Genomic DNA, 12489 nt, shown 5'->3' with positions numbered 1-12489 from the left:
GTGCTGTGGTCCTCCAGTCTTGCTGTCCAGTCTTGCTAGTTCTCAGAAAGCCAGAGTGTCTTCACTTGCAGATTCCTAGGCCCACCCTTAAATTCTTTGTTGATCTGGGGTGGGGCTCAGGAATTTGCCCTTTTAACAAATGCTTACTAATTCTCTCTAGGTTTTGCAGGGATTGCAGTAGGGGTTCCTGAAGGGGAGCTCAGGCTGACCTGAGCCGCCAGGGGCTTGCCTCTGTAGTTCACAAAGCAAGAGGTTCTCTTGTGTGTGTGTGTGTGTGTGTCTGTGTGTGTCACTTCACCGTGGATATATCTGGACTATATTCCGGGTGGACATCTTGTGTCATGCTAACTGTGGCTATGGTAATATGCATGCCTTTCTCCTTTCTTTCCCCCTTTGGCCAGGAAAATGTCTGCTTCCTCTTGGAGAGCCAGGTGAGACATTTGGGGAACTCCCACCCCAACCGCCCTCCAGTCTTTCCAACTTGGTGGATGCTCCCATCTGTGTCATTGGCACCAGTGGACCCTCTTATCTCTGCATGGCGGGCCCCTCACTCAGTACCTGCACATAGTAGACACTCATTTAACGTGCTGTTCCGGAAGGCTGCCATTGTGTGCTGACTCACAAAAGGAGAGCTGAGCTCTGTGTGCTGCTACTCAGCCTTTCCAGCACAGTAGCCTGATTATCATCCTCTGGGGGCAGGAACTGGCCATTAGCATCAGTTACAGATGGAGACAGAGTGGCACCAGGTGATGAAGTCACTTGCCTCTAAGGTCACTCGCTGAACAGATCTGAAGTTGGGCCAGCTGACTCTCGGCAAGCTCACACTCTTGACCGTTTTGTCTGTTAGGGCGCTCTGCTCCGGCATGAATGATAGCCAGTGGAAGCGCAGGCATGCAGCAGGCACATATTGTAAAAGGAAGCATAGTGCCTTTCGTGGTCCACCAGGGCATCTTTCCTGGCAGCTTGCGGTAGGAGCTTGGGTGATGAATGAGGTGTGGTCTTTGCCCCAAGTGGAAACCGATTCAGCACAGTATGGCTAGGCCCCTGGGGTGGGTTTGATGAATTTGTGAACCTGTGCCTGCCTTCTGGAGGGTTTGGCAAACAGAAATGGTAGCTAGTGTAGGGAGCAGGATCTCAGAGGTTCAAGTCATGTTGGAGTTGGTGGAGACACGTCAGAGAGGGTCCATGGAGGAATGAGGTAGAGTGGCGTGTGTGTGTGTGTGTGTGTGTGTGACATTGTGGGTCCAGACTTCTGACTTTATGGGGCTCTTGGGTTATGGTGTGCTTTGCTGGTCATCTTGGGGATATTGATAGACAGGAACTAATGAACAGAGTGACAGCTCTGGACTCTGCCCTTGAGGGTTCTCTAGGGCAGGCGGTATCTTGGGGGAGGCTTAACTGCACAAGCACTTTGCAGGTTAAGAGCAGTGAAAACCTGCTTTAGGTGCTAAACTAATGACTTCTCATGTTTCCTGATGTGGAGAGCCAGCCAGGTGACCTGATGAGCTAATTTCCCTGTCTGTCTCAGGAGCCAGCAAACCTAGCAGCAATTAGTACAATCAAGGGGAGGGAGTCAGGGCAGACCTCTCACCTAGCATCTCTTACTCCTTAAGTATGCGCACGGCACGGGCCTCCCTGGGCTTGCTAGGAAGCCTTTTGTGCTCCCTTTGGTACTGTCTACAGTGCCAACCCTGTTGAGCGCTGTTCTAATGTTGCTCATGGGTCCTTCTGGACCCCTTGGTGGCTAGCTGACCCCTTTGAAACTTTCTCAGGCAGCATAAGGTGCCTGGGTGGCCACTACCTTTCCTCTGGTGGGAAGACTGTCTCAAGTAATAATTGAAAAGAAAATCAGAGTAGTGAAAACCTCTGTGTGTGTGTGTGTGTGTGTGTGTCTGTGTCTGTGTCTGTGTCTGTGTGTGTGTGAACTTTGGAGAATGGAAAAGGAGAGGGAGAGGAGTTTTGTTTGCAGAGAAAGTTGGAGTATGGAAATACTTCAGTATATGCTACAAAGGGTGGAAAGGATGGGACCCACCGTGCTGGGTGCTGTCATCCCAGCATGCAAGAGATCAAGCTGGGAGCAGCACAGCTGCCACAGGTAGTCATGCAAACAAGTTCTAGGCCAGCCTGGGCTGCATAGCGCAATCCCGTCGTCTCAAAATGAAAACAGATGAACAAAATAAATCAGATCCTGAACGCTCTTTGCAGTTGTGAAGCAAGGTACAGATGCCCAGGTGTGGCCAAGGCTGCCCGTTGAAAAGTTTCCACAGTGAGAGCCGTTCTAGATCTCCCAGTGCTGTTGACACTGAAGTCTGGCCAGTGGGACCAAGGGACAGATGATTATGTTTTAGTTCCTTGTAATTTAAATTTAAATAACCCTCAGTCCCTAGTGTTAGTCTTGTTGGATAGCTCATGATAGATAGATAAAAAGAAAGAAAAGGAATTAAAAACCAAAGCAAATTTGAAGATACAGTTGATGTATTTGCTTAGTTATTTTAATTGTTAAGTGGCGACACACCCATATGTTAGAAAACACCCTGAGCAACGTGGGTGAGAGGGAGCTTGGGGCCCTTGATTTAATTAGACTGGACAAGCTTGAGAGGGAGCATTGGTCCCTGAGGGGGCGGCTGGATGGGGACCACCTTTTGTGGGTGTGCCATCTCTTTCACAGGCAGCTTCATTGCTGCTGTACTTGGGCCAGGGTGTGAGGGTGGGCGGGGAAGAGAAGCAACCATTGATTATCCCCGGGCTGTCGTCCCTGATGGACAGGGATAATTAGTGGATGAGGCAAGTCCCAATCAGAAAATAAAAGCCCCGGACTGGTATTTACGATGGATGGGTTCAGCCAGTGCCTTTCATCTGAGGCTCTTAGGAGACTGCATCTTGCAAGCTAGGGTGAGGAAGTTTAGTTTGGGAGAGAGGCTCTGGCGAGCATTCCTGAGCCCTGGCGCTAATTATGCACACCCACTTCTGGAAGCTGAATGCATTCCTGAACCCAGAGATGCTCGTCTTGGGTCAGAAGGGCCAGATCCCTCTCCGTGCTTCTTGGCTTTTTATCTCCCTGGAGGCTTACCCACCCAGGAGGACTTGGGAAGGAAGCATGAAGCTCTGAGTGATGACCAGCCTAGAGATCTATCCCTGTGCCCATGGAGAACCCGAGGACAAAATAACATCACTTGCATTCGTTCAAGCGACTGCAACCGGGTGTTCCTGTGTGGCTCAGGCTTTAAAGGGGTTTTCTTTGTTTTGTGCTGGCTTTTCCATGGCTGTCCTGACCGTTTCTAGGGTGACACACAGTTCTCCCTGGACCTCAGCATTCTCTTCAGGTGTCAGTGTGGGTCCAGAGCTGTGCCTCTGTTCTGCCTGGCCTTCTGTAGGACACACATCCGAAGCAGGATCTAATGGCTGGCTGAGTCACTCAGATGCTGTCTTTCCCTCTGGCTGTTCGGACTCCTCAGAAACGGTCATCTCTGTAGTCAGATCTGGCCCCAGATAGTTTTTACCTTTCTCTGTGTTTTTGTGCCTCGGTTTCCTCGGGTATAAACCAGTAGCAGCACAGGCCTCGCTGCGGGTTTTGAAAGAGAATGGACTCCTCAGGGTGTTCAGCGTGCCTGTCGGCCTCGCTCAGGACACATGCCACCTCCCAGGTCCCCCTTCAGAGCAAGGAAAGCAAAGTCTGCACTTTTGCCCGATCTCCAGGGTCGGGTGCATCAGTTAATGCTTGAGAAGTGTGGATCCAGACAGATGCTTGGTGCCTAGCAACCACTTAGAAAGTGCTGATGTGCCAATGTCGGCTGTCACTAGTGATCTCCCCCGGAAGAAGCCAGGACCCATCAGGTCCTACCTGCCTTGCATTGTCTTAGCTGTGACTGCTAGTGAGCCAGTCTCTGTCTGGCCCCTTCTGGGCAGAACAGAGGCCTTTAAGCTGGAACCCAGTTACCTACAGCCTGACCCTGCTAATCCCGATTTTCTTCACCATTAAACTCTCCTCCTGAGAGTCCTCTCTGGTTCCCCTGGCTCCTCTTCTGTTGTGGTTTTCTAACCACAGTCCCCGCCCTCCTGTGTCCCTTAAGTGGTGAGGTGCTATCGAATTCCCTCAGCTGTCCCTTGATCACTGTGACTGTCACAGTGGGGCCAGTGTGGGAGAAGCAGTTGGTACATTATTTATTGAGCACGGGTAGCTAGCCTTAGTAGACTGAAGGGCTTACACAGTTTGCCCTCTGAGGGTGGGAAGCCATCCTTTGTTTAATGTAGAACAAAATCAAGGGGGAGGCCACACCAAACCAGAGTGACTTCTGTGTCCTGCTTCTGAATTGGGTGACGGCATGCACGGCTTGGGACAAGTGGAGGGAGAGTAGGGAGACAAGAAGAGAGGGACTCTGACTGGAAAGGTGGAGGTAGACAAGGCAGTGTATGGGTTAACTAGTGCCCATCAAATTCTCTAAGGGGAAGGAGATCTAGGAAGGTTTTTCCCTAAAGAAGAAAGAAGAGAGCTTTATTCTCTTGTCTTTCTTTCCCAAAGGGCACAGGCTGCCCCGCCAGGTATGTGACCCATGAGCCAGGTTTGCAGATCACCTGGCCAGCTTGGAATTGATGTCACCCGTTATCTGAACGAGGGTCACCTTGGCTCCCTCTGCTGTCCTGTTTGTGTTTCAGCTCTGGACGTTGCCTCAGCGACCTTGTCCACCCTGGCCAGTTTTGCGCCTATTCAGCAAAATTGTAGCACCTCAGTCAGAGTTCTCTGTCCCCTGCCAGCTGTGTCCACAGAGTCCTTGCCTTGTAGTGTAGAAGAGAGACCCTGGCTTGTGGCTCAGAGATGATTCACACGATGTACTAAGCCGAGGGAATGGACACAGCTAATCCAGAAGGGTGGGTGAAGAGGTGGTATGACGGAGAATGTTCTGGAAGAAGCACCATTTGTGCCGGGCAGTGAGTGAAGTTTGTAAGATTCTTGAGCTCCACAGTCCACTCTGGAGTTCTGGAGAGAGGACAGCCTTTGGGTAGTGTTTGTAGAGCATGGTGGGAACCCCCAAAAGATGCCTGCATGAAGTCATGTGCTCAGGAAAGACACTGTCTCTCCTGCCCCGTGTGTTTTGATGAATAAATGTTGGTTTTCTTCTTTTCTTAAGCAGGGAGCTTCCTCCTTCTCTAACTCTGGTGTAATCTGAGTTCAGGGTTCAAGGCTTCCAAAAGCTCCTTCCCCATTTCCGAAGGCCTCAAGGGGCTCCTGGGAAGGAGGGTCTCATTTTGCCTGTGACTTTGGGTGCTGGGTGGAGTCTTGTTTTCTTTCTTTGGTTGTGGTGTGTCTGTAAAGTTCTGAAACCTACATGTGTTTCTCTGATGAGCGCCAGGGTGAGTGGGCGTGGGTGTGTCCTTCCCACAGCTCTGGGAGACATTCCTCAGGGGGGGTTTTCCACTGTGCTCAGGACACCTGCAAAAACACTCGAAACCCAGGATCATCTTCTGCCACTGCCTGGTGCAGGCCTGGGGTGGCATTGCTTTGCAAAGGCTCTGAGTGCATCCAGGGTCTTCCGAAGCCTGCCTACTTCCTTAGTCAATCTCCCAGTAGTAAACATCCCCATCCCCAGGGCTTTAAAAAATTGCCTTTCAATCTTTCTACCCATACTTCTCCCTGCACACATCCTCCAAGCCTTTGGCTTTTGTAGTAAGACTCTTTTTAGGTGGGTAGAAACTATTTCCCGGAAAAAAACATTAAAAAAAAAAAAAGGTACAGCCTGCTATCACTTTGTTTTCAAGTTTGAATAACATTTACACCTTTTTTTTCCATCTTCTAATAATCAAGTTTCTGTTTTATATTCTTAGAATCTTTTTGTAAAGACTCCATTAAATTACAGATTGCCTAAAATGGGTGGATTTGACACTCTGATAGATCCTCGCATAGCATTAGATCAGGAGACAGGAGAAAACTGCTTCTGCCAGCCTTCTCCTGGCTGGGTGGGCGTTTGTGGGTAGGAGGCTGTGTGCCCTATCTCTTGATGAGAAAGGGGACACTCCTTCCCCCCTTTCTTTTCTTTTCTAATTTGGGAACAATTGACGTGAGGTTCCAGGTAGGTGCAGATTTTTTCCCCTTCTGGAACCCCTGGAATTGAACCTAGGGTGTCACACACTGGGTGTGCTCCTAAGCTGTATTTCCACCCCAGATGAGGTGTTTAAGTGGTTTGAGCTATTGCAGTTCCCAGGCACACTGATCTCGGTTTGGGGTAGGCACCTCATTCTCTGTTTAGGATAAGCAGACAAACCTGCTGACACTGCAGACACTGGAGCTGCCTTGGTCTGCTCTCCCAAATAAGGTTAATGCATTGAGCCACCTTTTGCCTCCTACCTTGGCTGGTTCTGCAACTGGGACCAGGAATGAGGAATCCCAGCCTGCACTGCTAGCTGGTTTGCAGTGTGACCTCCAGTGAGCATGGGGTGGAGGACTCGGGGAGGGGGGAGCTTTATCAGAGTCTGCGAATGACAGTATCCTTCTCCACAAACAGGTCCCTGTCTGTGTGCCTTGACCGAATCGAGTCCCTTTGGGTGTGACCTTATTTATTTATTTGTACGGCTTGTCTGAGATACCACGCACGAATCTTATAATGTGCCCATTGAAAGCAGATAGGCCGTTGGCTTGTAGTATGTTCTTAGAGTTGCCACACTGTTTTTGAGCACCTTCATCACCTAAGAGAGAAACTCCCTCTTAGCCATAAATCCCTGTTTCCCCCCACTCCCCACTGCCCCTGGCAGCCCCTTAACTGCCTTGTAGCTCTATTTTCCCTCCTATCTAATTATAATGAAATATCCTTGACCAGCCCCACCCACATCCAGTTCCTCCCACCACTGGACCAGATGTTTTAGGTTCCACACTGGTAAGGGCATGTGGGGTTTGTCTTTCTGTGTTTCCTCTAAAGCTACGTTCTGTAGCTTCATCTGGGCTGTCGCAGTAACAGGGTGAACAGTGGTCCATGGTGCAGCTGCATCTCGTCTGTGACCCACCGACAGTTGATCGACACTTGGGTTGATGCCTGTGTTAGCCAGGAGTGCAGATGTCATCTCCTCAGCACTGCTGTGACCTCGTGTGTTCCCCACATCAACCTAGGAATTAACGGTGTCTCCACATGGACATCCAGTGACTCTAATGTCTCGCAGCAAATGGGAGAAGTAATAAGGTTCTATCCAGGCAGTTCCCAGGATTCTCTTCTCTCTTCCTCTCCCACGGTCTTTCAGTGATAATAAGTGGTGCTACTCCTAAGGGTGGTGGAATTGTCCTATACCCCATCTTAACCAAAGGCAGTGGTGTGACCGAATTGTCTTAATTATTATCATTATAGGGAAATGGGCCCCCAAGGGGCCAGCGATTTCCCCCAGTAAATGACTGGCCTGGCTCTGCCTAGAGCTTAGGTGATGGGCTCATGCCTCTGGCTAATCCCGCATGGTGTCACAGAGTAATGTAGCCTAGGTTGACTTCGAAGGCAGTGTGGCCACGGCAGGCTTAGTACTCCTTAACTGTTTTCCAGGTACTGGGATTATAGGCAAAACCAACCATACGTGGCCTGGTTCAACACATCCCGTTGGCCTGGGTGGGAAAGGCTTTATACGATAGATGACAGTGGCACCTCCAGCTAGAGGAGGGCTGGCACATATCTCGGTGGCCTCACTTTTCTCCAGGAGTTTCTTGTGGATGAGAAAGAGGGTCTGGCTAGACAGTAATGAGTCTCTATCTATCTTCAGTGTGCCTGGAAGGTACATCTGTCTGACTGGACAGATCCCTATCGACCTTACAAAGGTCTTTGAGTTACCGGGAACTCTCGATATAGGGCAGAGTATTCCTCTACAGGTTTGATAGAGAAATAGTGAATACAGAGGGGGTCAAAATAGGTCTTTATGGTGTCCTGATGAGACTGCAGTGGAGGCTGGAACACCCTCAAGGTAGACTGGTCAGCCAGTCTGTCTGTCTGTCTATCTATAATATGTCACTCTCTCTTTCTCTCCCTCTCCTTGCCCTCTCTTGCTTGTTTGAGTGTGAGTGTATACTTGTGTGTGTACATGTGTGTTTGTGTGTGTGTGTTCGCGCACGTGTGTAGGTATAGGTGGGTCAGAGGACATCCTAAGGTATCGTCCTCAGGAATGCTGTCTGCTTTGTTGCAAACAGGATCTCCCATTGGTTGGGCACTCACTGGTTAGACTAGACTGGCTGGCCAACAAGCCCTGCGGATCTGCCAGTGGCTGCCTCTTTAGTGCTGGTATTCCAAGCACATACCACTATGCCCTGAATTTTTATGTGCATTCTGAGGGCTCTCACTCAGGTCCTCCTGCTTGCTTGCTATCTCTCCAGTCCCCTTGGCCTTTGCTTTTTTTGTTTTGTGTTTTTGAGACATCATCTTTTGTAGTTCCGTCTAGCCTTGAACTTGCTAAGTAACCAAGGCTGGTCTTTAACTCCAGGCGCTGAGATTATAATTGTGTGCTACCATGACGAGGTCATTTATTATACTGAGTTCTGTGGTTGGGTTGAGGATAACCCCCAGGGCTCAAACACAGCAGAAGAGCTATGGGTCAAGAGCAGTGTCTAGATGCTGGTTGTCATGACTCAGATGTAGCTGCCAAAGGGCCTCTACCAAGAGCCCTGGTGCAGCTCAGCTTTCCGTGGGAGCAAATGGCAGAGAAGAGACCAAGCGCGTCCCAGATGCACCATTGCAGAACGGTTGGGCGGGAGCTAGCAGCATATGCAAACCAGACTGCAAGGCTAGGCCTCCTCGGAAATTCATGGCGTAACCGTTTCCAGAACCTCTAATTTGGTCTTAAATTTTTTTAATGTAATGACTTTATTGTTTTCATTAAAGTGATACATGACCCTTATAAAAACACAACAAAACAACATTCTGTAGAGGAAAGTACAAAGAAAAAAAAGCAATATATTGGTCCAAATCTTAGCTTGCAGAAGCAACCCATTTTAAGAATAAGACAGCTTTCCATGTAACCCCTATGCACATTTCAGACAGAATGGATGGCTAGAGAAATATATACACAGGTAATTTTTAACAAGGTGTTATCTCTTATGCATATACGTTTCAAAATAAAAATCTTTTCCTTTTAAGTATTGGGAAGAACTGACTGAAGAAGTAACTTGGAACAAGCAGCCAGACTCTTTTCTTTTACCAGAGAAGTAGGTTTTCAGGTGTGTCTTAAGACAGTGGTGCTTAACCAGGGATGATTTGGCCTCCGCAGGATATCTGGCAGTGTCTAGAGATAATTTCATTGGTCATAACAAGGACTTGGTGACCTCTGGCATCTCGGTGGTAGGTAGAGGCCAGAGATGCTGGCTGCTTGCTATCCTGTGAGGCACAAGGCAGCACCACAGCAGAGATCCACACAGCCAGAGCGCTGACAGTGCCGAGGCAGAGAGGCAGCAGTGAGGTTAGGAGGAACTGGTCCACGGTGGCCATGAGGAGGTGATGACACAGATGCGCTCGACTGCACTTTTAGACAGTTGGGACTTGACATCTGTGACGAAAGATATAATGGTTAATCTAATGCTCCCCCTGCCCCGTTCTCCTCTTAGCTACAAAAACAAGAGGTGGTATAATACTATTTTTACCTTGTCAAGATGCCTACCATTTGTATCTTCTTCTGGGACTATGACACACACACACACACACACACACACACACACACACACACACACACGTTATGAATGAATGGTTTAGTGACAAATAGCATATCCCCACCCATGTTTTACCTCTACTGGGTGTGTTTAGAGTCACATCTTGGTGGACGCTGACTCGTCTCAGTAAATATGTAATGTGTGCTGAGAGGGAGGTGGCAGGCTTCACACTGGCTTGCCCTGCTCAGATCAGAACCTACCCATCTGTGTGTCAGTGCTATACTCAGCAGGAGGAGACCCGCTGTGCTCTAGGATAAGGAGTGACTATGCGGTGGGGTCCCTTGGAGACGCACGATTGGACTTCAGGGTTCAGTACAGAGGAAAGATTATCCGTGCTGATTCTGAGCGCTTCTGGAAGGCTAGACCTAGAGCCCTGTGAACACCAGGGACAGACGGCTTGCCTTAGGTGGCCCAGGCTTGGGATGTGTCCCTTGCTGGAGTGTGCTGGGAAACCACCTGTTGTCACAGTGTACAAAGATGCCGGGGTTAAACATCAGCTGGGTGGCTATATTTAGGTTATTTTCGAGCCTTGGGATTCTGATAGGCTGATACTACTTCTCGATAGCCACCTGTCCTAAGGAGGGGTTTCAGTCATCTGGCTCCCTCCTTGTGCTCTGTGTGACAAAGTTAGGAGAGTAGATGGAGCCATGTTGTATGCACCAGTGACCAAGGAGAGAGCCTTGTATATCCTGGGATTTGGTTGGTTTTGTTTTGTTTTGTTTCCCCCAAGACAGGATTTCTCTGTTTAGCCCTGGCTGGTTTGAAATCTGAAGATGAGACTGGTTTCAAACTCACAGAGATAGATCTGCCTGTGCCTGTCTCTCAAGTGCTAGGATAAAAGGCGTGTACCACCACTGCCGGGCATGTTCTATATTTTTAAAATTTGGACCCATCATGTTCATACAAAATGCTGACTCCAAGGTGTAGGTGTTTGGCTTTGTGGAGCTAGGTTCCTGTTGGTGTCTGTGTTTATTTGCAAGATTATAGGGACAGGCACATCTGAAACGGTTCCAGGGCTATTGCCTGTCTCTAGTGTGTATATCACAGAACCCTACAGAGGAGGATCACATCTGCAGATTGTTCCTTGCATGGTTGGAATTGGGTGCTTGGCTCATCACACTGTGACTGATTGCTGGCTTTTGTTCTGTCCTAGGGGAGCTATCCAGTTTGGGAAGACTTCATAAACAAAGCCGGAAAGCTACAGTCCCAGCTGCGGTGAGTAGACGCGTGTATTCTACAGGAGAAGGCGACATCCTTAGGCAAGACAGAGGGAGGTGGATCGGCACACACGTCTGGCTTAAATTTAGAAGTGTCACAGACAGAGAAGCGCGAAGCAGGCACCTAGAGCCGTATCAATTCATAGTCTCCCGTCCCACCTTCACACCCCAGTCCCGTGTGAACCCAGACTCAAGTCTGCTCTGCCTCCCACCGTAGGAATTCTTAGAGTTGATTCCATAGAGTAGTAATGGGCAATGTTTGTATGGCGCCCACTGGGTGCCAGGCATATCAGCCCTACAAGGTTAAGTACAGGCATTTTCCTGGTCAGGAAGCAGAGGCACAGATAACAGCCCGTTCATAGAGAAGCCATTAGTGACAGAAACCGATGTAAACATGAGAGGTCCGGTTCCAGAATCCAAGTTTGTTCTCATCTACCTGTATTGTCTTTCCACATAGAGAGTTTAGAGCTCCAGTGTAGACTGATATACGGTTCCATTTACATGGAGTGGGTCTCGGCAGTGGTAGGCTGGGCCGCGCAATCCTAGGTTTACTAGACACCACAGAGATAGGTGCTTAGACACTTAGAAGTATGTTTTACGGCTCAAGGTTATACCCGGAGAAGCTGCTCAAACAAGGGGTGCTGCCGGTTGTCTCTAAGAAGCCCGTATGGCCTAGTGAGCCTGTTCCATTACCGCATGCTCCGATGGACCAGATGATCACATGCTGCAGCCCCACCCTTTATGAAGTCAGTGTGGGAAGAGATACGGCTGCGCTTGGTGGCTAACCCGGGAAGCATGGGACACCCGAGAACGACTATCTGGATAATCCTCGATGGCGAAATTTGGGGGAGTGACTGGCTGGTGTTGAGTTGGATGAGAGGGCAGAGCAGTGGAGCGGGGAGTAGGGGTGTTCTTGGAAAAAGAGCCACCTGGGTGACAGACAGACAAGGGAGGGTGACTTGTCGTTTCTAAGCCCGTGCCAGGGCGGACCAGAGGTTGCTGCTCAGAGCTCTTGCCTAGAGGTACGTGGCCCAGCATAAGGGGTACATGGCTCCTCGAATGTAGCAAGAAGAACTGGGCAAGAACGCATGGGGTTCCTTTAGCTTTAGCTATGGAGGGGTGGTATTTGCAGCCTTTTATATGACCCCCAAGTAGATATTGGCCTGGCTATGTACCTTCTCCAGTTACCGGGTCCTTGACAGTCTCCTTGATTTCTGAGCTCATTGGGTTATGTTTGGGTCTTCTTCTGAAGGGCTCACCAGCCTTCTGTCATGGGGCTACCCTGGTCTGCTGGCCATTTCTCATCCGCTGTGCCTATTGCACGTAGGTTAACATCCCTCTGGTAGGAAGGAGGTCTCCCCCTGAACTAAAGCATTTACCTTTCTGCTTCCTTTTCTTGTCCAGCCTCTGATTGTGTGATGGGCTTTCAGTGTGGGCCTGGAGAAAGATTATTCTCCTGGCCTTTAGCTGGCGAGAGTAGTGGGACCTGAATTGCTGAGCTCACTGCCGGTCTTGAACATAGAAAGTAAAAGTCAAGGTAGACTTTGAAGTACCTGCTTCCCCTCCCTCCATCTAGGTCTTCTGAGATCAGGGCACATTTCTTTATCATTTTAT

The 12489-nt window shown here is 49.4% G+C and overlaps 1 protein-coding gene across 25 annotated transcripts in view; it reads left to right on the top strand.

Moving 5' to 3' along the window:
• Mtss1 (MTSS I-BAR domain containing 1) overlaps window positions 1-12489 on the top strand; it is a 142723-nt gene that overhangs the window by 14723 nt on the left and 115511 nt on the right. For all 25 annotated transcript variants that reach the window (XM_030248450.1, XM_030248449.1, XM_011245548.3 and 22 more), the window contains exon 2: window positions 10812-10873. In XM_030248450.1, coding sequence (XP_030104310.1) covers window positions 10812-10873 — 62 coding nt within the window. The remainder of the gene's footprint in view (window positions 1-10811; window positions 10874-12489) is intronic.

Source organism: Mus musculus, chromosome 15, assembly GCF_000001635.26.
Source record: "Mus musculus strain C57BL/6J chromosome 15, GRCm38.p6 C57BL/6J".
NCBI lineage: Eukaryota > Metazoa > Chordata > Mammalia > Rodentia > Muridae > Mus > Mus musculus.
Note: the sequence above shows the minus strand (reverse complement) of the source record. Positions and strands in the feature narration are given on the sequence as shown.